General features: G+C 35.8%; 1 protein-coding gene across 1 annotated transcript in view; it reads left to right on the plus strand.

Moving 5' to 3' along the window:
* The window catches only part of MMEL1 (membrane metalloendopeptidase like 1), a 300,136-nt gene that overhangs the window by 600 nt on the left and 271,728 nt on the right, over positions 1–27,808 (plus strand). The window contains exon 2 of the mRNA XM_053690343.1: positions 252–415. Coding sequence (XP_053546318.1) covers positions 252–415 — 164 coding nt within the window. The remainder of the gene's footprint in view (positions 1–251; positions 416–27,808) is intronic.

Below are 27,808 nucleotides of genomic sequence, written 5' to 3' on the forward strand. Positions count from 1 at the left end.
CTTATCTATATATTTCATTACATATATTCCCACAAGTCTTGTATTTATCTGTATCCCCTCCTGTCTATGTCTGTCTCTTTCCTCTAAGCCTTTGTATCTCCTTCCCACACCTATCATCAGATGCTCTGTTTTCATTCTCTGTCACACCAGCTGTATTTTTATGCACGTTGTGTTCTGACATCCAACTGGCTTTTTATAGTTTTTTATATATATTTTTTGTTTCTTTTCTTCTTTTTTTTTCCATTCTGAAGAGTTACAATAATGGGGAAGTCAGAGAGCCAAATGGATATAGTTGAAAAATCTAGTAAATCTGTGAAGAAATCTTGGAGCTTTGTAGAAATTGGGCTTTCTGTTCTGCTGTCCTTAATGACTTGTGCAGCGATAGCACTTTTAATCTTATATACAAGCAACAAAGGTAAGAAATACAACTTTTTACTTTATCCTAAAGAAATGCTTGAATTGTTGTACCTGCAAGACTGATGCTCCAATGACCTATGGTTGTAACATATAGATAGAGATAAAGATAGATAGATAGATAGATAGATAGATAGATAGATAGATATAAAGATTGATAGATGATAGATGATTGATAGATAGATAGATAATAGATATATAGATAGATATAAATAGATAGATATAGATAGATAGATAGATAGATAGATAGATAGATAGATAGATAGATAGATAGATAGATATAGATGATATATGACAGACAGACAGACAGACAGTAGATAGATAGATAGATAGATAGATAGATGGATAGATAATAGATAGATTTAAGAATAGACAGAAATGTGTATTATCTAGACTGTTTTGGAACAAAGTTTGTAAGAACCTCATAATAATATGTATATTTTTTGTCATTCAAAAATTTTGCATGAGTAAACATTATATATTTTGAATTGAGAGCTTATTGAATCCAATGCACTGTTCCATATTATAATCCATTTCAGATCCCAAGCTACAATCTGTTTGATGTGTCAGCAGGTTAAAATATCAGAGTTTGAGGGGCTAATCCTCTATCCTGATTATCATTCCCTGTGTAATAAAACTCTCCACTGCTGAGTTGATCTTGCATATATAATTAACCAGTCTTTCCTTGATGTTATAACTGAGGTTTTAATATAAAATTAATATGTGACACTTTTAAACTCATTTCTAAGTAAAGAATAAAACTGTCACCTGAAATAGTTTTACATGATGTGAAGAATTTCATGTTATGTACAAATGAAATAAATCAAGGTACATGCTGTAATTTTCTGTTTATATAACATTAGACCTACAGAGTTAATTACATTTAAACTAGCTATATTATTTACAGCCCAGGGTGAAAAGATGATATATTTGTTGGTTTTCTATGCTAAGTATGTGTTATTTTAAGTTATAACTAAGTTGTTAATGGTACACAATGTCCACTAAGAAAAATGTGTGTTGCATTTGCAATTTATGTGTATAGTGTAACCTTACAAGGCAAGAGGTTGTTAAAATGGTTATGCAATTTTTGACTGTAGAGATGTTTCAAGTTAAAAAAAAATGTTCCTTTTCTATATTTACAAATAACCTTAAAGGCATATTAACAGTAAATACATGCTATTTATTATGATGTATTTAATGCAAAGATTAGCCTATATATATATATATATATATATATATATATATATATATATATATATATATATATATATATATATATATATATATATACACACCAAGTAATGAAGATATAAGTTTAGTTTAGCTTCTTTAATGTATTTGGTGTTCCATATTGGAACCCCTCAGTCTTCCTCTTATCTATCTATTCTGCTGATTAAATTAGTGACAGATATAAAACAGGCAATTAAAAAGAGTGTGCAAACAAGGCTGGGTGGAATTTAGGATTGTTAAAGGGACAGTCTACTCCAGAATTTTTATTGTTTAAAAAGACAGATAATCCCTTTATTACCCATCCCAGTCTTGCATAACCAACACTGTTATATTAATACACCGTTACCTCTGTGATTATATTGTATCTAAGTCTCTGCAGACTGCCCCCTTATCTCAATTTTTTGACAGACTTGCATTTTAGCCAATCAGTGCTAACTCTACAGGATTGAGCACAATGTTATCTATATAACATGCACAAACTAGCACTGTAAGCTATAAAAAACTGTCAAAATGCAGTGAGATAAGAGGCGGCCTTCAAGGGCTTAGTAATTAGCATATGAGCCTACCTAGGTTTAGCTTTTAACAAAGGATATCAAGAGAACAACGTAAATTTGATGATACAAGTATATTGGAAAGTTTTTAAAAATTACATGCCCTATCTGAATCATAAAAGTTTAGTTTTGACTAGACTGTCACTTTAAAATAACTATCTGACAGTCTCCACACTCTCTTTTATTGTCTGTTGTATATCTGTCCTTATTTACCCTCAGCAAATAAAATAGATACGAAGAAAACCTGTATCATAACCTGGTGACGCCAATTGCTTTATAGAGATGCAAAGGAAATTACAAAATCAACATTTTTCATACACTCATATAAACACTTAATATATTTTGAGCACCTCAATCTAATTATAGGTGCAGGCATTTTGGAACCTAGGTTATCCTGCAGGTATCTGAAGGAGAGTTTCTGCACATGTGCAAACACATCAGCACTAGAAGGCAGTAAAATCTGGATTTCAACATGGCGGCACTCGTGATTAGAAGGTTGTGGAGAAAAAAACTCAATACTTTGCTTCTAAAATACAAAATAAATATAAAAAATGTATTACAAAGTTTGTTTTTACTACACATAGGTTAACTTTTTTTATTACAGTCACAAGCTGTTTTATTTTTCCCTTTAATACATTTATTTGTATGGCTTTGAAGTACTGAGGAACACAACATGGTAAGGCTAAAATGTTAAGACATCATTAAATGGATATTGAACTAAAAATAAATACTGTCATGCTTATGAAAGAGCAATATTTATAAATGTTAAAAACATTTTTGGTTAAACAAAGTTGATTTTGTTTATTTTGAGTTTTAAGCTAACAGGATATGTGCATGACTTCCTGGATAGAAGCACAAATAGCCCTGTAGGTAGGCAGTGACACTCCAGAAGGCATAAAAACAATTGGAGTGTTTGTTTTAACCTGAAGTACATTTTTTTATGCCCTCTTTTAGATGCACTAAAGAAAAAAAATACTTTCAGGTTCCCTTAAAGGGACAGTATACACTCATTTAATAGACACTACTATAAAGAATAAGATGCACAGATACTGATATAAAAGTCCAGTATAAAACTTTTTTAAAACTTACTTAGAAGCTTTCAGTTTAGCTCTGTTGAAAGGGCAGTTGGAAAGCCCACTGCAAGTGAGAAATAAGATACTCCCCCCCTCCCCTTTCTTTTGCATATGAAAAGACCCTTTACACAAACAGGAGCAAGCTGGAGAAGGTAGCTGACGGTATTCAAATAAAACTTTGGGGCTTGGTTAGGAGTCTGAAAATCAGAGCAATGATATTTAAAAATAAGCAAAATTATATTTTTTTTTAAAAAAAAAAAACTTTATGAGCTTTATAAATAGATCATCTACAAAACATTTATGCAAAGAAAAAATGAGTGTATAATAGCCCTTTAAATTCACAGTTTCTTATAAGTCTTATGTATAAATAAAAGGGACATAAAACAGGTTGAGATCTGTGCATATCCTAAAAGGGATAATTAATAAAAAAAAATAGTTTGCATAAAAAAATGTTTAAAAATTGCTGGCAAGTATTTTAAAATAATTTTCAAAAATAAGCAAATTGAATTAAATAGCTAAGCTACCTGGAGCAGCCAACTTCACCCCCCTTATCAGTGTTTAGACACAAGCATTGTATTTCAACAGAGTTCACATTTTCTAGGCATCCTCCAGAAGATAATTTCAATGCACTTTTGCATTCTACCAAAACATAAATAGATATAGATAGAGCTATAAAAGGAAATGTGTGGGGGAAATTAGAGCTCTTAATAGTGAGGCTCTGCAGTATAAATTTGCAGGTAAAGTAATTAAAGTACATAATATTATATTTTGTCTCTATCCCAACTTGTTTTATGTCCCTTTAAGGGGCATTGGTTATATATAGAACATAGGTGCTTTAAGGAAAGAAAAAAGAAAAGCAGCACCACCGATTCCTTATAACACCAGGGAGTATTTATTCAGCCAGACGGTAAATCAACAACGCTTTGGACCCATGTCTTTATTCAGTCTGACATGACTAAGGGCATGGGTCTGAAACATTGTTGATTTACCGTCTTGCTGAATAAATACTCCCTGATGATTTAAGGAATTGGTAGTGCTGTTATTCTGTTTTTTTATTGGATTGTTTGGGGTGCATAACCCCTATAGCGTGAACAACTGTTATAATCTTTCCCAGGTGCTGGATATTTTGGATTTTAGTGTTTTAAGGGATATTGTACTCTATAATGATCTCCCTTTTAATGAGTTTCCTATGGTCCATTTTACCTGCTGCAGTGTGATTGTTTGCAAACAGATTTTTTATTTTTATCTTGGTATTTAAAATAGCTGATTTTGCCTGTAAAACCAAAACCTACCCCAGAGGTTTTCAAACCTGTCCTCAGACCTCCCTAACAGGCCACATTTTAGATGATTAGTATACATGGTTAATTTACCTGCTATCATCCAAGGTATTCCATAAAACCTGTCCTGTTGGGGAGGCCTGAGGACAGGTTTGAAAACCAGTGGTTTAGAGGTTTGATGGCACTACTATTCCAATACCATTAAAGGGACATAATACTCATATGCTAAATCACTTGAAACTGATGCAGTATAACTGTGAAAAGCTGACAGGAAAATATCACCTGAGCATCTCTATGTAAAAAGGAAGATATTTTACCTCACAATTTCCTCAGCTCAGCAGAGTAAGTTCTGTGTTAAAAGTTATAAAGTTATAAAAGAAGAAGAAGAAATGAACAGCAGCCAATAAGCATCAGCAGTGCTGAGGTCATGAACTCTCTTACTGTGATTTCACTTAACTCTCATGAGATTTCATTGTAAACTTCCTTACACTAAATAGGGAAATAAGAAGAGAGTGCACGTAAGCTCACTCCTTCCGCTGTCCCGGGACAGACATACTGACTTGCTGCTTAGACGTCCTTTACAATGGGATGTGGCTACTGATGAACTTTTGAGGTAAACAGTGGCGTCACTAGGGTTGGTGTCACCCGGCGCAGTAAGTTATGGTGTCCACCCCCCCCCAGAAACACAGGCACACACACATACAAACACTCAGACACACTCAAACACACATAAAACACACTCAGATGCACACACAAACACTCAGAAACACACATAGACACACACACACAGAAAAACACTCAGGCACACACACAAACACTTAGACACACACACACACAAAAACTCAGACACACACACACACAAACACTCAGACACACACACACACACATTCAGACACACACACAAACACCCAAACACTGACACACACACACACAAAACACTGACACACACACACACATGCAAAAACACTGACACACACACACAAAAACACTCAGGCACAGATACACAAACACTTAGACACACACACACAAAAACACTCAGACACACATACACACATATACAAAATATGTAATCTGCACTGCATTAATTATGAAGCTCATGCCTAGAGCTGCTCCCTGGCTCAGCAGAGCATCAAATAAAAGATAAACAGAGCACTCTAAAATAAATCACTAAAGAAAAGGTTTAGGAGTGCAAACTATGAAAATTCTGCTCTCTGACTCTGTTCCAAGTCTGTCAATGCACAGCCCCGGGCCACGTGCCTACCGCTTCTTATGGCCAATCACCTTTGCACTCTGCCCACCCCCAGATACCCGCCCTCCCCTCCTACCTCTTCAGTGTGCACTTAGTGTACCGTAACCGTACCGGTCTGGTGGGAATCATACGTGGCTCCTTCACTTAAGAGACAGTGTCAGTCATGCGGTCAGGTGTCAGGCATCCCCCTCACGATTTCCCGGTTCCCGTTTAGAGAGACCGCACAGCAGTGAGTGACTCCACTGCTCCATACGTCACTGAGCAGTGAGCACAGATAGGCAGGCAGGTTTAGGCTAGCAGCGCAACTTCGCAAGCCCCACGCACGGCATGCCCACAACATTCATAGTGAAATTGGGCAGAGGAGAAGCAAAGTACAAACAAGCAAAAGCAGCCGGGAAAACTATTTGTGGAAATTGCAGCGCTGGCTCAAGGAGCAAAAAAATTAAGTGTTTACAACTTCCCCAGTCCCAGTAATGTTCACAAATGCTGGCCCCTCTAATAAAAAATTCTATGCATCTCTACATTGTATTTCTTTGAATTTCAATAAAAAAAATTCTGGTAGTGTCACTCCCTGGAGGGTATCACCTGGGTGCGGCCCGCACCCCCCACACCCCCCTAGTGATGCCATTGGAGGTAAAATATCTTTCTTTTTTACATAGAGATGTTCAGGTGATATTTTCTAGTCAGATTTTTACAGCTATGCTGCATTACTTTCAAGTGTTTAAATATTTGGGTATTATGGCCATTTAATTAGGGATACTACCTCTTTAATTATAACAGGCCAGATTTTCAGGATTTCTGAACTTGAGCAAATGTGAAATAATCAGCTAATTAGTAAACATGGTTATTAACCTTCTCTTGCCCAGGATAATCCTGAAAATCTGGCCTATTAGAGAGGCCTTAAGACAGGGTTTAAAACCACTGACTACACTAAAAATTAATAACAAACAAATTCTCTGTAGAAAAGCAGCATAAAAAGGAGACAACAGCACTAATTAATCTTCCAGTGGGGGTTGTAGAGATGCACATTTTTATTTTTATATTTATAGCATTCTATACCAAACTATATTTATACATAGATTGTATTAGCAGGTCTGCTTTCACTGCAGGCTCAGCCTATTTATGGGCATGTACTTGAAAACAACAGGTGATGGTTTAAATGGACAAAACTGCTATTTCAAATAACAAAATAAAAATCAAGGACTACTTTCCAATACATTTAAAGGACCAGTAAACACAGTAGATTTGCATAATCAACAAATGCAAGATAACAAGACAATACAATAGCACTTACTCTGAATTTCAAATGAGTAGTAGATTTTTTTTCTAACAAATTTCAAATTTATGTCTATTTCCACGCCCCCTGTACCATGTTATAGCAATCAGCCAATCACAAATGCATATAGGTATAGTCTGTGAATTCTTGCACATGCTCAGTAGGAGATGGTGACTCAAAAAGTGTAAATATAAAAAGACTGTGCACATTTTTTTTAATGGAAGTAAATTGGAAAGTTGTTTAAAATTACATGCTGTATCTGGATCATAAAAATGTAATTTGACCTGAGTGTCCCTTTAATATTCTGCAGTGGGTATAACAAGTTATAGAAGCACATTTTATAGTACAGCGCCCCTAAAATTATATTTGATCAATAATTTAATTTCAGATGCTAAAAGCTATGTTCCCCACTTGTGTTTTGTATATTTTGTAGTGACTCCACCTTTTTCACCTGCCCTAAAAAAAAAGATCAAGGGGAACCTATGGGAAAAAAAAGTTTGTTATTTAACAAATGACTCTCTTGGTTAAAAAGTAAAGTCATTTGTGATTCATTGTATACATTCGCTTTCAACATTTTAGTGTTTATAATTTCCTTAAAGGGACACTGAACCCACATTTTTTCTTTTGTGATTCAGATAGAGCATGCAATTTTACACAGCTTTCTAATTTTCTCCTATAATCAATTTTTCTTTGTTCTCTTGCTATCTTTATTTGAAAAAGAAGGCATCTAAGCTAAGGAGTCAGCCAATTTTTGGTTCAGACCCCAGACAGCACTTATTTATTGGTGGGTGAATTTATCCACCAATTAGCAAGAACAACCCAGGTTGTTTACCAAAAATGGGCCGGCATCTAAACTTAAATTGTTGCTTTTCACATAAAGATACCAAGAGAATGAATAAAATTTGATAATAGTAGTAAATTAGAAAGTTGCTTAAATTGCATGCTTTATCTGAATCACAAAAGAAAAAATTTGGGTTCAGTGTCCCTTTAATTGATCATTCATTTGTAATATACATGTATATATCAGTAATAAAAGAGACGTAGTAAATGTTCCTTAGTAATGTTTTATAGTTACAAAGGTCTAGTAAACTTGTTCCCATGGCCTTATTCAATGTAGAAATTTTAGAAATATTCTTGCCATGTATCCCCCAATGACCCTATCTCTTATCTGTCTTGTGCCTTATGTTTTGTTTTTTGTTATTTTAGTTTACTAAAGCAGGGCAGTGCATACAACCAGAAACTGTACTATCCCCTGCTATTGAAAATAAAGGGACATGCTTCCACCTCCTTCACTGAGCCCTTAGTACACAATGACAGATTTCACATGAGCAACCAGTCACATCACTGTAAGAGTAAACAACAGCACGCTTGAAAAACAGTAGTGCTTGAGACTCTTTTTTACTCAAATGTCAAATCAATTGAAATGAAAACTAAAACTAAAAAAAAAAAAACCCCTACTGAAGAGCATTGTTCCCTTTAAGGCCAGTTTTGTGAGCAGTGAAACAGTTTATTAGAGCAATTAGCAATCACTACACAATGCAGACTGCAAGGTATGGTTCCCTTATTAACTGTTTCACTGCTAGGTCACTCACAAAACTGGCCTTAGTGGGAACACTGCACAGGAGCATGAAGGACTGAGGATATTGTAAATTGGGGGATATTGCACAGGGTATGTTTCTAAGTAATCTATACTACATAACGCTATGGGAATAAGAAATATTTTGTAAGCATTTTAAACTAATGCTATTTGCAAAATGTGCATTGTTTTGCAGCAAATGAGCATATCCTATTTTACCTTTTGGGTATACTTATTTAATTTGCTATGGATAAATAAGGATCAATTATAAATACACTCCTGCACAGATTAAGATATCAATGTGTAGCATGTTACAGGGTGACAGTTCTTAAATTTGCAAAAATGCAGTCAAGCAGTGAAGAAAAACACAATTTTCATCCTGGGTTCAGTACATGTCTGACATATTGGATAAAAAAAACAGCTTTTTTCCCCAGCCCACCTACTAAGGCTCATATTGACAGGGATTAATAGATCCAGGCAGCACATACCCTATATCAGTGATGGCTAACCTTGGCACTCCAGATGTTCCAGAACTACAATTCCCATGATGCTCGACTGGACTTCAGAGTGCCCATCAGGGGAAATGTAGTTCTGAAACATCTAGAGTGCCATCGTTTGTCATCACTGCCCTATAGACATTTTGCTTAAAAAGCAAGATCAGGCACCTCAACTGATGAACCTGCCCCCCAATGTTTGTCCTGTTGGGGATCTAGCAAGTAAGAATGTCTGCCTTTAATCAGCAGTGTGTAGTTTAAACTTTGACTTTTGCTGGGCCCATATTACAGCAGCCAATAAGTGACTAATGTGACAGAACAGAATAAGGTTTTTTTTTAGTGAGGTTTTTTTTTTTTAGCATAATTGCTGGCTAGCGAAACCAGCAGTGTACTGTTCCATAACAAATTATTTACATACAAAATACATTTTTTTTAAATAAGTTAACTCTGTCATTTTGTTTGAAAATTGATAAGGTTTTGCAAATCAAATGCAACTCAAGGACAGATCCATTAAAAAACCTGGTGGAATCCATTTTCCTGATTTCATTTGCAGCAGCCAATTAGGGACAGGTATGGATTAACTTGTGCTCTTATCTATTAAATAATTTTGTAGAATATTGCAGTCAGGCGAACTGGGACATTTTTAATGGATCATACATTAAGAATTAAAGGGACATGAAACCCACATTTTTTTTCTTTCATTATTCAGAAAGGGCATGTGATTTTAAACAACTTTCCTATTTACTTCTATTATTTAATTTGCTTCCTTCTCTTGTTATCCTTTGCTGAAAGGTTTATCTGGGTAAGTTTAGGAGCACAAGACAACCTAGGTTCTAGCTGCTGATTGGTGGTTTCATATATATATATATATATACTGATTTTCATTGGCTCACCCATGTGTTCAGTTTGAAACCAGTAGTGCATTGCTGCTCCTTCAACAACTGATACCAAGAGAATAAGGCAAATTTGATAATATAAGTAAACTGGAACGTTGTTTAAAATTGTATGTGCTACCTAAATCATGAAAGAAAATGTTGGGGTTTTGTGTCCCTTTAAACACATTGGATGCACTCTACTTTGTTTAGAGTGAAACAAGCATAGCGTTTAGGTGTATTTTGCAGCACAAACATGCAAATTAAATAATGGTCTCCAATGCAGTATAGTTTATTTTCCGAAACATTTTACGGGTGGTTACACATAAATTAATGTCCCTTTAACTGTGTAACCTGTGTCTTTTGGTGATATATATATTGTAAACAGTCTTTCAAGGTCACAGTCTGATCATGAACAGCTGTTTGAAGCACATCTATTGATGGCCTGTACATTTTCTAATTAACATACCAAAAGATTAATCTCTTCTTTTTTTTGGCTTATAATTAAGAAATAAAATTTGATTCAAAACATCTTGGACAGAAAATGAGCTTTATCTTAAAAGCTTACAGCACCATTTCCATAATGAATTAAATGAATCTGATGATTTGAAAATATTGCTTGTAATAGAAATTGAATTTTTCTCTATCCATTTAAATTTTAAAATAATTATTGTGTTATTTTTACATTCTTTGAAAGTGTAGCTAATACACTGTGACATTTTGTATATTAAGATGTAACACTGCTTGAACATTTTCCAGTAACAAAGTAATAGAATATTTGCAAATATATTACATCTTCAAAGGGAATCATATTTCATGTTTCAAGATGCACTGAAAAAACATCACATTTTTGGTGTAATAGAGCATTAAAATTATTGTTGACTTAAACATGCATCTGCAACCAATTACAAATAAACTACTCAATTTGGAAACACCATCAGTTACACATTTACTGACATTTCTAAGTCTGTGTATGTATGTTTATACTAAGGGGTTAATTTATCATGATGTGGCGGAGAGGGGCGTACATATGCGCACCTGTCCACCGCAGCTTGCCTCTGGCAGGCTGAATTCCGCAGCTGGAATTCAGCATTGCACAAGAACGCAATTTTGCGCTCTTGTGCAATGCCGCCCCCTGCCTGAGCACAGCCAATCACGCATGGCAGGAGCTGTCAATCTCCCCGGTTGGACGAGACCGGGGAGATTGAAATTTGCCACCTTAGAGGAAGCAGCGGTCTAATGACCGCTACTTGTTAAATACGGACTGCAGGTTCTCTTGTGAGAACCTGCAGTTGTAGGGGGTCAAAAAGCTTGCAAAGCCTTTGATAAATTGACCCCATAGTAGATACTAGCAATTAAACACCGCTTTGCCAAAGATCTGCATACAAAGATTATGAGTGGAGCGCAAAATTGCACTTCAGCGAGCATGATATTTGCCCTCCACTAAGTAATACTGGCACACGCAAATGTGCGCTGGTATTACAAGTTGAGCGCAATGCCAACACAACCTCACGTTCACATTGCATGGAAGATTTTGCACTTATGAGAGTGTGCTTTTATAGGCTCCAATAGCGGCCTCATTCTGATGCCGACAGACATGACACCGAACCTAGCGCAGAGAAGGGGGTAAGTCCCGCACCACTGGGCAGCAAAGTTTAAATACCTATGTATGTATGTATGTATGTATATATATATATATATTTAGAATTTTAAGTCCCCATAGATTGCCATGTAAAGGCACTTTTCAGTGCTGTTTTTTTTCCAACACCCTACATCCACTCACTTTAACCCCATATAACTGCTTTGTGCAGTTATTTTGAAAAAAAAGTAATATGCTACAATTTTTTATTTTAATAAAGGAACCTTACACTTTATTTTAGGGGCAATTGGTGGACATTTTTTTCATCAGCCAGAGATCTGATCTCGGGTTAATGAATTTGAATGCAAAGTGCTACTGCAAGCTCGCGGTAGCATTAAAGGGACAGTCTACACCAGAATTTTTATTGTTTTAACCCCTTAACGACCGAGGACGTGCAGGGTACGTCCTCAAAAAAAAGGCAGTTAACGCCTGAGGACGTACCCTGCACGTCCTCGGTTTGGAAAGCAGCTGGAAGCGATCCTGCTCGCTTCCAGCTGCTTTCCGGTTATTGCAGTGATGCCTCGATATGGAGGCATCCTGCAATAACTTTTTTAAGCCATCCGGTGCAGAGAGAGCCACTCTGTGGCCCTCTCTGCACCGGAGATCGGTGGTTCCCGGCGTTGGTGGGTGGGAGCCGGACCGGGAGGCGGGTGGCGGCCATCGATGGCCCTGGTTATGTGCAGGGGGGGCGGGATCGTGGGCGGGGATGAGCGGGGGCGCGCACGGGCGCGCGCGCGTGCACGGGAGGGCGGGGGCGGGCGCGTGCACGGGGAGGGAGCGGGTGGGAACCGCTACACTACAGAAAATGAGTTAGTAAAAATGTTTAAATGCCCTAATATTTTTTAAAAAAAAAAAGATCAGCAAGGTGGTGGGGGTTTGTCTGTGTGGGGGGGAAGCTACACTACAGAAAAAAGACAAATAAATATAAAAAAAGCCCTTTTTTTTTGCAAACTGGGTACTGGCAGACAGCTGCCAGTACCCAAGATGGCCCCCAATGAGGCAGAGGGGATGGTCAGAGAGCGGTTTTGGGGGGGATCAGGGAGGTTGGGGGCTAAGGGGGGGATCCTACACCCTAGCATATGTAAATATGCTAAAAAAAAATTATTTATTTTTTAAAAAACCCTTTTATTTTAGTACTGGCAGACTTTCTGCCAGTACTTAAGATGGCGGGGACAATTGTGGGGTGGGGGAGGGAAGGGAGCTGTTTGGGAGGGATCAGGGGGTGGGATGTGTCAGGTGGGAGGCTGATCTCTACACTAAAGCTAAAATTAATCCTGCAAGCTCCCTACAAACTCCCTAATTAACCCCTTCACTGCTAGCCAGAATACACGTGTGAGGCGCAGCAGGATTTAGCGGCCTTCTAATTACCAGAAAGCAACGCCAAAGTCATATATGTCTGCTATTTCTGAACAAAGGGGATCCCAGACAAGTATTTACAACCATTTGTGCCATAATTGCACAAGCTGTTTGTAAATTATTTCAGTGAGAAACCTAAAATTGTGAAAAATTTAACTTTTTTTTCAATTTGATCGCATTTGGCGGTGAAATGGTGGCATGAAATATACCAAAATGTGCCTAGATCAATACTTGGGGTTGTCTACTATACTACACTAAAGCTAAAATTAACCCTACAAGCTCCCTAAAAGCTCCCTAATTAACCCCTTAACTGCTGGGCATAATACACTTGTGGTGCGCAGTGGCATTTAGCGGCCTTCTAATTACCAAAAAGCAACGCCAAAGCCATATATGTCTGCTATTTCTGAACAAAGGGGATCCCAGAGAAGAATTTACAACCATTTATGCCATAATTGCACAAGTTGTTTGTAAATAATTTCAGTGAGAAACCAAAAGTTTGTGAAAAAATTTGTGAAAAAGTGAACGATTTTTTGTATTTGATCGCATTTGGCGGTGAAATGGTGGTATGAAATATACCAAAATTGTCCTAGATCAATACTTTGGGATGTCTACTAAAAAAAAATATATACATGTCAAGGGATATTCAGGGATTCCTGAAAGATATTAGTGTTCTAATGTAACTAGCGCTAATTTTGGAAAAAAGTGGTTTGGAAATAGCAAAGTGCTACTTGTATTTATGGCCCTATAACTTGCACAAAAAGCAAAGAACATGTAAAAATTGGGTATTTCTAAACTCAGGACAAAATTTAGAAACTATTTAGCATGGGTGTTTTTTGGTGGTTGTAGATATGTAACAGATTTTGGGGGTCAAAGTTAGAAAAAGTGTGTTTTTTTCAATTTTTCCTCATATTTTATATTTTTTTTTATAGTAAATTATAAGATATGATGAAAATAATGGTATCTTTAGAAAGTCCATTTAGTGGCGAGAAAAACGGTATATAATATGTGTGGGTACAGTAAATGAGTAAGAGGAAAATTACAGCTAAACACAAACACCGCAAAAATGTAAAAATAGCCTTGGTCCCAAACGGACAGAAAATGGAAAAGTGCTCTGGTCACTAAGGGGTTAAAAGATAGATAATCCCTTTATTACCCATTTCCCAGTTTTGCATAACCAACTCAGTTATAATAATGTACTTTTAACCTCTGTGATTATCTTGTATCTAAGCCTCTGCAAACTGCCCCTTTTTTCAGTTCTTTTGACAGACTTGCAGTCTAGCCAATCAGTGCCTGCTCCCAGATTACTTCACGTGCACGAGCACAGTGTTATCTATATGAAATATGTGAACTAACAGCCTCTAGTGGTGAAAAACTATTAAAATGCAATCTGAAAGAGGTGGGCTTCAAGGTCTAAGAAATTAGCATATGAACCTCCTAGGTTAAGCTTTCAACTAAGAATACCAAGAGAACAAAGCAAAATTGGTGATAAAAGTAAATTGGAAAATTGTTTAAAATTACATGCTCTATCTGAATCATGAAAGTTTATTTTGGCCTAGACTGTCCCTTTAACCAGCCACTTGTAATGGCTGGTTATTTAACGTGCACCCATAAACAGGCAAATTTGCCCATTAAACGTTACGTTAAATTAACGCTCCACTTGTATTCAAGACCAAAAGGTTCTAAATTCATTTAAATGGTAATTTTTTGTTTTTTTAAACAAAAATTGCAGTGTCTTAACATCTAGGGAACAGCTTAGATAACTCATTTAAAAAAAATATTTACTAAATGATTAAAATATACACCAGGTTTAGAGCAAGGACTACTGAGTTTGCCAGCCTGGTCATAAATACTGGAAAATTAACCATTAGATTCAATAAGTTTCATTTCCAGTTAAACAGAAATTTTATTATTGCACTGTTGTTTGCATTGATCTGGGTTTACCCAAGCACATAGTAAAAGCTCAAGAGCAGCAATTCTGTACTGGGAGCTAGCTGAACACATCTGGTGAGCTAATGACAAGTAACCATATATGTGCAGCTGCCAATTACCAGCTAGTTCCCAGTAGAACATTGCTGCCCCTGAGCCTATCTAGGTATGCTTTTGGAGGGAATCAATATCAATTTTTTTTTTCTCTTGCTATCTCTGGAATGCAAAGCCCACCTATTTTTGGTTCAGCCCCTGAGTAGCGCTTGCTAATTGGTGGCTAAATTGTAGCCACCAATTAGCAAGAGCTACACTGCATGCTCTCCCTAAAGAGTGAAGAGAAATCATGAAAATATAAAAATCAAAGCGTGCAAGTTTTATGAGAATTAGACAGAGTATTATGCGATTCTTTGTAAAACAGGATGTAGCATTAGAATTAGTACTGAACTTTCTCTTTCTCCATTTAAGAATTAAACATATTAATGGTTCAATAACCTGCTTCCAAACGAAATTAGGATTAGACTGGTCTACTGGGATAGTGTGAATTTCCCTATAAGAAACAGTAAATGAGTATTGGGGGCATATTTATCAAACTGCGAGCGGACATGATACGATGTAACGTATCATGTCTGCTGCACATCGATAAATGCCAACAGCATACGCTGTCAGCATTTATCATTGCACCAGCAGTTTACCAGAACTGCTTGTGCAATACTGCCCCCTGCAGATTGGGGGTGTCAATGGACCCGATCGTATTTGATCGGTTTGATTTCTGTTTGCGGCCTCAGTGCAGGCAGACAAGTTATGGGGAAGCGGTCTTTAGAGAGCTTGATAATTCGACCCTATTGTATCTAATAAACCTTTTCTTTCCCAACATTTTCTTTTTTTATGAAAGCTAATTGCAGAAACCACACTGCTACCTCAGATGATTTAATGAAATGCTTTATCACCACATTATTTCATACTGAAAATATATTTAAAAATATATATATATATGCTGAAAAATATGTTTTGTTTTTGTGCTTGTTGAGAGATTCACAGTCTAACAGTAGAATTGTAGGAGTTCTCTAGAGATTTTAACTAATAGACCAATTGTGCACTTCTAAAATCCAAATTAAAAAATTTACTTTTTAAAACATTTTTTATAAAGATCAGCTGGAATTCAAAGTATTAAATAGCAAACTCATAAGCAGGGTACATATCCACTATTTAAAGGGACACTAAACCCATCTTTTTCTTTAATGTTTTAGATAGAGCATGCAAATTTAAGCAACTTTCTAATTTATCCTATTATCAATTTTTCTTCTTTCTCTTGCTATCTTTATTTAAAAAGCAGAAATTTAAAATTTAAGAGCAGGCCCATTTTTGGTTGAGAACCTGGGTTATGCTTGCTTATTGGTTTGCTAAATGTAACTACCAATAAGCAAACACTATCCAGGGTGCTGAACCTAAAATGGGCTGGCTCATAAACTTTCAATTCTTGCTTCTTAAATAAAGATAGCAAGAGAACGAAAAACATTTGATAGTAGGAGTAAATTAGAAAGTTGCTTGAAATTATATGCTCTATCTAAATCATGAAAGAAAAAAATTGGGTTTAGTATTCCTTTAATTGTGTTTCATATGTGATAATAATAATTTTAATACAATTATTATTATGCTATAATACATCTATTACATCTGCATATATTTTCTGTACATAAAATATTTTTTAAAATATGTGAGTTACTTATGCATCCCTTCTAGTTTTATTCGTGGTCAGTCCAGCTGAAATTCAAGAATATCTGGATGATTTCAGCATTCTTCTACAATTTCATTATAAAAACATTACATTTCTTGCATAGTTCAATGTTACTCTAAAAAATGACTTAGCATCAGCATTTCCTCAAAGCAGGAAACCACTGATGAATTAAGTATTTCATTAAAACATTTTAAGCAATAGTGTAAAAGAAAAATACAGACATATATATTATTTTGCTGAGTTAAAAGGTTCGGAGAAAAGTATCATTCAACAGACAGCTAACTGCTGATTCTACGTTAGATAAAAATAGTATCCCATCAGAAACCGCAAAGTAATAATACCAGACCAACCGCAGAAAATCAACATCAACTCAACCATGAAATAAAAATATATCGAACCACAGAACAAAAACACAAAGATTTTACTCAACAAATGACTTAGATATCAAGTGTTATTTGTGCCTTATAAGCAAAACAAAAACAATATGCCAGGTCATTGTGCAGGAAAAAGACTTGAGAAAGTTGACAATAAATGCAGTTTGTCACATTTAACTTTTTTGACAATAAAATTATTCTACATACAATTACATACAAAAATGTCTGGCTGATTTGTAAATATTAAATTGACATTAAACACTTTGAGATGGTAATATAAAATGACTCATAGGAGGCAGGTGAGGCACTGCCACACCCGTAAACTCATAGGAGGCAGATGAGGCACTGCCACACCCGTAAACTCATAGGAGGCAGGTGAGGCACTGCCACACCCGTGAACTCATAGGAGGCAGGTGAGGCACTGCCACACCCGTAAACTCATAGGAGGCAGATGAGGCGCTGCCGCTCCTGCCATTTGGAGCAGCTTGAAATTAAAAATAAAATTTTATTTTAAAAAAAAAATCACATTTTTCACGTCTATAATATTGCGCAATAGATGCAGCAGGTTCTGCTTTCTCTCTATTGCGCAATATTATGCATACATTGCTGCGCCACCCAGTGGTGATTTGTAGCTACAGTGCGGCTGAAAAACCTATTATAGAGGCATCTCTAATGAGGCCTCTAATTTTGCTGGTTATGTATGTTCTCCTGGTGATTGACAGCACCAGGAGAACGTACTGACCGGAGTTGTTTGACTCTCTGCTGTGCATGTGCAAAGCGAGGACCACTGTCTGGTGGGAATAGAGTGAGAGACTGAGACTGCTGTGGTGACACTCCTGTTGGGACTCCTGAACTGAGCAGCCCTAACCTGGAAGCCTCTTCAAATTTAAGAGACAGAGGTGGAGGACATCTTCTAGTCAAGAAGTCAGACGACATCATCAGCTGCTGCCCTGGCCCCTGCCTGAGGAACGGACCGTAATCGTTACACTACATACCGGTAGGTATGAGGTAAAGGGTAAAACAGTCTTAATAGTGTACTGACTGACTCTGTCTCTGACTTGTGTGACAGTGTGTGAACTCTGAAGTGAACTGTCTTGAAGGCAAGGGGACGGGTAATAATGGAATTTGTATGAAACTGTTACTGGTGCCGGTGTAGCAAATACATAACTGTTATGAGTATGACAGATGACAGATCACATAAGAAGAGGACCGGTCCGGTTATGCAGCCTTGCACTGACAGGCAGTGGGGACTGGGGAAGACCACTTTTTATTGAGGTGAGCCGGTGTGTTTTGGATCATGGAGGAGATCAGATCATCAGACTGCCATCACACCTCATAATTGTAACGTTATGTTATCTGGACCGGTATCCTTGCCACTTGCCTATTGCATAGAGCAGCCACCACAACCATAGATGATTGTGATCAGGATGACTGGCATGGCTCAGGGCTCAGAGCAGACAGGACCTCACCTCATAGCCAACAATTCTGTCATGTCTGAGAGCCATTGCTAATCATCCTGTTCACATCTATGGTGGTGGTGGTTGCCCTACTATGCAAAAGGCAAGGCTTATATCGGATAACATAACATTATTAGGTGATGGCAGTCCAGGCTGTGGTACTGACAGACTAATGCTGCTGCATTAGAAATTGGCCTGTTTAATAGGAAATATTTATTTAGTTCATTTTTTTTTAAATGGTGCAATCACTCAGTATCACTGCAATTCTCCCAAAATAAATGTATGATAAACTTATAAACTTTGTCTTCCAAAAAAATCTTTTTAAATCAGATTTGTTGTGAGTGTGACATAGCCAGAAGAAAAGCAAATAATATTGTGTAATTAGTGGCCAGGGTTTTTTGTAACCTTCATGCATGTGTTAAGGCTAAGCTTAGAAAGTTCATTTGTTTTGTCTTTAGCATCATATTCAATCTTGCTGCCTAAAACATGTGCTCCTAGGCTAGTGCTAACAATATATATATATATATATATATATATATATATATATATATATATATATATATATATATATATATATTATATTATATATAGAGATCCTTGGCTTGGCATGAGGGCATCAATGTAAGTGGTTGTCCTAGGAAATGTGCGGCAAATTGCATGACTCTGATGCTTAGCTTTGCCAGTACATCATGCCCTGCTGTATTATATGTAAGAAAGACACACGCCCACACATGATGGCACATTAGCTCATTAAATTTACACTAGTAGGTGCAGCAAATAAAGCACCAATTTGACAATAACCTACAAAGCTGTATTGCATACTAAACCTGTTCACCTCTTACAATTATATACACACAGTCACACACATATACATATATATATATTAATTTACACATACACATATATAAATGCCCCACCTCTGCTCTGACTATGTGATCAAACTCCTTACAGCTCCTTTTTTCCCATATTCAAGGCTGGATTTATAAAACTGGCACGCACCCCAAGGCAAATGTACACTAGATATTTTGACTTATTATTGGTTAGTGATATCCCCACTCTGCTTAATAAAATAAAACATATTTTTCTATTTTTTACTGTGCTGTACAGTAGATCCCATAATGCATTGCAATGTGAAGTATCTTGTAAAAATGTGTTTTTTATAATTTGACAGAATAACATCCATAATCAGTTGTTTACTTAAAAAGCTCCAACCCTGCCCATATTTAGTGATCACCATTTTTTGCCTATTTTTAAAGTAGATGCTAGGGCACAATATCACTATGCCAGCATTATGATGCAAAGTACTATGATGATGTTTGGTTGCTGAAACATATTTTCAAAATTGAAAACGTTTATAAGGGATATTAAACCCATTTTTTTCCTTTTCTTGATTCAGATAGAGCATGTCATTTTAAGCAGCTTTCTAATTTACTCCTATTATCATTTTTTCTTTATTCTCTTGGTATCTTTATTTGAAAAAGTAGGGATGTAAGGTTAGGAGCCGGCCCATTTTTGGGTAGTGCTTGCTGATTGTTGGCTTTATTTAGACAGTGCCTCACCATCCACTGACCTCGCCGCACGTCATTGAGATATATATATATATATATATATATATATATATATATATATATATATATATATATATATATATATATATATATATATATATATATATATATATATATATACTCTGCAATATATTTATTTAATTTTTCCCCTTTTCCTGTAATTCCATTCTGAAATTGTGAGCTTTTCAGTTCATGTTAGAAAAAGAAGTGCAGAACACTGTAATATTCCACACAGCCATTGACTGCACACTCTAGTGACCTATTTATAACTGTCTCTAATTGGCTACAGCAGAGAAGGTAACCAAAGTTACAACATGGCAGTTCCTATTGCTTTACAGACACTAAAACTTTACACTTATTTTTTCAATATTTAAACTATAATGAAACTTTAAAAAATATATCTACATGTTATCCTCAGACTAATTGTTTATTTGAATGTATAACTCTATCTAGCATTTATTTAGTGTTGAATGCCCCTTTAAATGGACATAAACGTTTTTAAAATGTTTTCTAATGTGTAAGAACTATATTACTTGTATATAACTATTTTCATTCTCAAAGGGGTTTATTGCATTCTTGGTGAGACTTAAAATTTGCACTTTAGTTAATTTCTGTACCATATATCTTCCCACTTAAAGGCTGACTAATGTCAACATTTTTTAAAAAAGGTTTGAATGCCAGAATTAAACTTTTATCATTCAGATAGAGCACACAATTTTAAACAGCTTTTCATTTCACTTCCATTATCAAAATGTTTGCAATCTTTCAATATATGCACACTTTCTGAGGCATCAGCTCCTACTGAGCATGTGCAAGAATTCATAGTAAATACTAGAGGTGTTCACAAGTGAAAAATTTGTTTCAGGCGAGTCTTTTGGGCCAGATAATCGGAAAATTTAGTTTTCAAAATATTTGGTTGCCATGCTACTTGGTATTTATTTCATTTTAAATCAAATGAATACTGAATATTCGTTTACTATTTACATTAGTTTTTATTAAACAACTAGTTGACAAGCTTGCCCAGAGGGCAGTCTATGTGTTAAATATTAAACACCCAAGCTACAAAAAATAAAAAAGTAAAAATACAGAAACAAATAAGCAAAGCTATCCAAAATAATAAAATTAAACCTAAACTAATACCCCTATAAAAATAAAAATCCTCCCAACATAAAAACACCCCCTAATCTAATACTATACTACCAATAGCCCTTAAAGGACTTTTTGTAGGGCATTGCCCTAAATAAATCAGCTCTTTTACATTAAAAATAAACAAAGTCCCCCCTAACAGTAAAACCCCCCACCCACCAAACTCCCCAAAATAAAAAAAATCTAACACTAATAAACCTAAACTACCCATTGCCCCTAAAGGGGCATTTGTATGGGCATTGCCCTTAAAAGGGCATTCAGCTCTTTTTCACGGCCCTTAAAAGGGCATTCAGCTCTTTTGCAATTTGCCCCCAAAAAACTTTAATTTAGAAAAACAACCCCCCCCCCAAAAAAAAAAAACAACTAACACTTAAGTCCTAATCAGGTTAACCACGGTTTCAGTAGTGTGGCAGAGAAGGTCTTCTTCCAGGCAGGCACGGCGGCACGGAGCAGAGGTCCGGAGCGGTCTTCCCAGATGTGACGATCCTTGGTGGTGGTCATCTTTTGCAGCAACGGCGGTCCTCGGCAGCATGGAGACTCCTTTTCATCCGATGTCCGTGGTATACTTAATATTGAATGCAAGGTACCGCAATCAATTTGGGGTACCTTGCATTCCTATTGGCTGTTCAATTCAGCCAATAAGATTACAGTAGCTCTCATCCCATTGGCTGCTGAATTTTTCAAAACAGCCAATAAGATTAGAGCTACTGAAATCCTATTGACTGTTCAAATCAGCCAATAAGATTTCAGTAGCTTTCATCCTATTGGCTGATTTTGAAAATTTCAGCCAATAGGAATTCAAGGTACCCCAATAAATACGGGGTACCTTTAATTCAATCTTCAGTGTGCGGTGGACAATTGCATGAAGATGAACCTCCACTCCACTAAGTTAATTTAAAGTATACTAATAAATACTGACAAATTTTGTCAATATTTATTTGTTTTCTTTAAATCTTGTAGCGCATTCGTTCAGATTTTCATCTCATGAAAACAAAATGAATATCAGTGTTTCGTTAATGAATTTTTATTCGTAACAAAATGAATGCACATGTCTAGTATATATGTATATGCATTTTCTGTTTGGCTGATGGCTGTATCATGATGCTAGGGGAAGGAAATTAAATTTACTACTCATTTGAAATTCAGACTAAGGGTCCGATTACAAATAGTGCAATCTCACCACCAAAGAACGGACCACAATGAGGGACCTACAAAAGGACCCGAACATTGTGATAAGACAGGCTGACAAGGGAGGTGGGTTTGCTGTTCAAGATAGAGTAGATTACATTCAGGAAGCCAATAGGTTACTGAATGATATGAATACCTATATTAAATATATTAAATTGAAAGAGGATCCAATTAATACATTTAACCAGGATCTATTTGAACTGATTAGTTTAGCAAAGGAAGAGGGCATTCTGACCCGTGATGAGTTTAACTATATATACTCTCCTTGTCCCAAGATTCTTATATTTTATCACCTCCCCAAACTACATAAAAACAATATTAACCCTCCGGGTAGACCCATTGTCTCCGGTATCAATTCTATCACCAGCAACTTGTCCACATATATTGATTGGTTTCTACAACCAACTTTAAAAAACATCAAATCATATTTGAAGGATACTAGGGAAGTTATTCAATTATTTGAGGGGATGGAATGGGATGAAAAAATAAAATGGATTACTTGTGATGTGGCGGCACTATACACCAGTATCCCACATGGAGCTGGTGTTAAAGCAATCCAGGAATTTGTATCAAAAGTGATTTTCTCCCATCACAAATAAAATTTATAGCTGATAGCATCTTCTTCATTCTAGACCATAATTATTTTGATTTTAATTATATTTTCTTCAAACAAATACAGGGCACAGCGATGGGGATCACTATGGCCCCATCCTATGCCAACATATGGCTTCCTTTGAAGATAGAGACATATGGGATAACAGCCCCTTTAAGGAGAATATTATGGTTTATCAACGGTACATTGATGATGTTATTTTAGTATGGAGAGGGGAGAGCTCTATAGCAGAACAGTTTTTTACATATATTAATGAGAATATGTATAATCTGTCATTTACTCACAGGATAGAGAAAAAGCAAATAGATTTTCTGGACCTCACTCTATTTCGCAATCCAGACACTAACACATTGGCAGTAAAAAACTATAGGAATTCCACTGATAGCAATGGCTTCCTTAATGCTAAGAGTAGCCATTTACACAATTGGAAGGCAAATATACCATATGGGCAGTTCCAGCGGATCAGAAGGAACTGCACCATAGATAGAGCTTTTAATGAAGATGCACATATTCTTGAGAAGAAGTTCCTACAAATGGGCTTTGATCAAAATTTAATTGAGACTGCTAGAAAGAGAACTGAGAGGTTTTCTAGAGAAGCTATTTTACAAACTCACAATAAAACAAAAAAACAAGATACAACTAAATTCATTACAACCTATAGTGTAGGAGCACATAAAATCAGATCAGCAATAAGCAAGCATTGGGATGTTCTCAAACTTGATCCGATTCTGGGTAAGGAGTTAACAGAGGGGGCTCAGTGTAGTGTTTAAAAGAAACCAAAATTTTAAAAATAAATTAGCTCCTTCCAAATTAAAGTCTAGTGAACCCAAATTCAAACCAGTGTCCAAACAGGATGGCCCTCTATCTGGATGGCTATGCCTGAATAATGGCTTATATAAATGTTATAGATTAAATTGCTGTTTGTACCCCCTAATAAAATCAGGTGATAAAGTTTTGGAACCCATCCCAGTTATTAAAGACCAAAATACGTTCTACCTGTAATACCATATTTGCAGTATATATGCTCAGTTGCAGTTGTAATTTAATCTATATTGGCAGGACCAAAAAAAAAAGGAAAAAAGCACATCTATGAGCACATTGTGAATATTGAAAAAAGGGTTTAAACAGCACAGCCTCTCTGAACACTTTTGTAGGTTTCATGATAGGAGTTAGGTTCCAGGCCCCTCTCAAAATTGACATAAGTAACACCTAATAAATTATTTTTAAAGCTTTGAAATGAAGACTTTAAATGCAAAACAGCATTATTAACCTAATAAAATAGATTTTATCATCATCAAAATAAGATTAATGAACAAAAACATTTGCTAAACCGCACCTAATAAAATTATCACACAAACACAGACTGTATCATCATCAATCTAAGTTTAATGAACAAAAACAAAATAATCACACCACAGACGGTATCATCATCATCAAACTAAGTTTAATGAACAAAAACTTTTTTTTTACTTCCCTTTTTCTGCAGCTAAGAGAAGTGGCTGCTAGATCTTGTTCCTTTAAAAACGGCTCCATTGCTCAGGTCTGGTTATACACTGATTAATTTCAGCCTGCCTGTGTTTAATCACACAACAGACTATATCATCATCAAACTAAGTTTAATGAACAAAAACGTTTTTTACTTGCCTTTTTCTGCAAACAGTTCTCTGCATTGAGTCTGCAGCTAAAGGAAGTGGCTGCCTGATCTTGTTCCTTTGAAAGCTGATCCATTGATCACGTCTGGCTTGCTTGGCTTTGCATCTCTTTGCTGCAACACAAGCAGACAGCTCCACCTACTGGCTATTTTAATGTATGCATGTGCTAATGCTTTCAATAGCAGTCAATGCTTTTCAATAGCAGTCACATGACTGAAAAAAAGGGCGTTATTCTGAAATGGCACAAATTAAACCGTCGTAAACCGAGGGCCACCTGTATATATATTTATATAATACTAAGAATATTTTGTTCTAAGAGAAGACCATTGGAATGTTAAATATTTACAGTAAAAACACATTATTAAATATTAAAAATTATTAAAAAATGTGTTTCACCTTTTAAGGTATTTGAGCGGAAAGGGCTCCAAAGTGTGTATATATAAGTGTATATATGTATATACATGTGTATGGGACAAAGATAATGCTGCTTTGATATGATTGAGCTGGGTAAAGCTCACATACATGTGAGTAAATCCCATTTGAGATGCCATAATTGTGTAAAATCATACAGGATTGCACTACATGTGGTGCTGGTTTACAACATTGCTGATGACACGATAGAGCTCGTTTAGAAACTCATGAATTTGTAAGTAGTGTGGAGAAATTTTGCATAGTCTCCTTGTAAAATTGAATGACACTATTCTTTGTATATGTAGTACTTTAAGGGGATGTCATCACTATAAATATAGAAGAATAGATCTGGAAAAGTGACAGACAAATTGGAATATACCACAATTGGGCCAGATTGCAAGTGGCGTCATAATGATTGCGTGGGACGCGATAAGCAATATAGCTGTAGCATTGCTAACATTAGCAAGCAACTTGCTAATACAGATCAATGGTAAATCCTGACATCACTCTAGATCACCCTATGGATATCATGGCCGCACTAAATAGCTCTCATTTTACAAGTTGAAAGTTATAGTTTACGCTTGAGCGAAAACTGAAACTGCACTATAATATTTAGCGAAGCCTCAAGTAAACTGTAAAGGTTAAAATAACATATACAAAATACATCAACAACACATTAAAATTAATTAAATTAATATTGTTAAAAAAAAGTTTAAAAAGGGATATGGTATACAGAAAGGTGTTTGAATATATGTAGATACAGTATATAGGTACAGACACATTTACACATCTATATATGTCTATACATGTGTATTTCTTTATAGATATAAATATGTATGTGCACACATACATACATATATACACATATAAATACATATAAATATATATATATATATATATATATATATATATATATATATATATATATACACACACACATAAATGAAAATTTGAGCCCTTCACAATAAAATACTTTGAAACATGCAATATCCTTTTTATTAATTTGTATTGTGTTTTTAATAGAAATACTTAAAATTCCTATGTTCTTCACTTAGATTTATATATATATATATATATATATATATATATATATATATATATATATATATATATATATATATATATATATATACAGTATGTACAGATATACTGTATATTTCACAAAAATATTTACAGAAATATCTATTGAAATATATATTTTAAAATAAAAGAACATATTCTTCTAAGTGAAGCTTCAAGTGTTACTAACGCACCTTGGGCTTTAGCGCAATTGATCTAATGCAATGTCAGGTTAGCACATGAGCGATACATAGAAAAGGCTTTCTTTTGCACTCCCCATAAACGTTTATGGGGAGAAGTTAGTGTAATCTCAATATCCAAAGTCCTTAAGTAAGTGCACCTGAGTCTTTCGCACGTGCGCTAACTTTTTTTACTTTGAACTAATACGCTCGCTAATCCGGCCACACTCATTTTTTACTTTGAGAGCAGATAGTGCTCGAGTGAAAAGAAATTAGTGTGTGTCCAAAGTTTAGTGAGTTAAAGTTTGTTGGTAACATCTGCTTATGCAGGCAAGCTGAATGTAAATGCATCTTGTGCCAAATCATGACTTAGTCACTCGGAACACCTGTTTGTACTTGAGAACGTAAGTGTGCAGAATATATTTCCACATACCATATTTCTAATCTACTGGTCTAAATATGGAAATCAAGTCAATGAGTAAAGACCACTATCTGTCTTTTTATAGTTTTTAAACATACAAACGCACTTATTTGGCATGCATAAATATTTTGTGAATGTCAAAGGTTAAGTAATCACTCAAACCTAAAAAAAAAAATCGAAAGTTAAACATTATTCTCCTCCACCCCCCAAAAAATAAATACAATGTTTAAAATAAAATAAGTAAACTTGGTGTTTTAGGATGAAGGGGTACAATGAGAGGAAAATATAGTTAATGTTTTAAATTTCCTTAAATCAATCTAATAAACTTCAGAGCTATGCTTGCTTTTGTACATTTGAATTGCAAGCCAAAGCTATAGCATTAAAAAAAAATTGGCAAGAATTTTTAGACTTTGTTTCTTTCATAAATAAAAATAAAACAATATGGGAGTACTGAACTAAGGACCTTGACAATAAAAATATCCTCGGCTAGATTACGAGTTGTGCGTTAGGTTAAAAAAGCAGCGTTAAGATGTCCTAATGCTGCTTTTTAACGCCCGCTGGTATTACGAGTCTTGAAGGTACAGGCTCACCGCTCACTTTTTTGGCCAGACTTGGAAATACCGCAAATACACTTACGTAAATTGCATATCCTCTTTTTTTAAAGGGACTTGCATAGCGCCGGTATTAGGAGTCTGCCAAAAAGTGAGCGGTAGACCCTCTACTGTCAAGACTGGTACCGCATTTTAAAGAGTTTTACACTACAACGCCATAGCATAAAAATCTTAACTAAAGTGCTAAAAAGTTGTCTGCCAGAACACAGTTTGTTAAAAAAAAAAGCCTTATCCTATATAATAAAAGGCCAAGTGTGTTTGTCCGAAGCTGTCATGCGCAGTAGAGATTGCATGCGAGGACAAACACACCTGGCCTTCCAACTAACCTGGCGTCGTGTGGCGGAGTGGGTGTGCCCGGGCAGGTGCGGAGTGGGCGTGACCGGGCATGGCGTGGTCATGGTTGGGCGTGGCAAGGGCGGGGCCGGGCGGGGCCATATACCGGGGCCAGCTGCTAAGAGACA

Source organism: Bombina bombina, chromosome 8, assembly GCF_027579735.1.
Source record: "Bombina bombina isolate aBomBom1 chromosome 8, aBomBom1.pri, whole genome shotgun sequence".
In the NCBI taxonomy this organism is placed as follows: domain Eukaryota; kingdom Metazoa; phylum Chordata; class Amphibia; order Anura; family Bombinatoridae; genus Bombina; species Bombina bombina.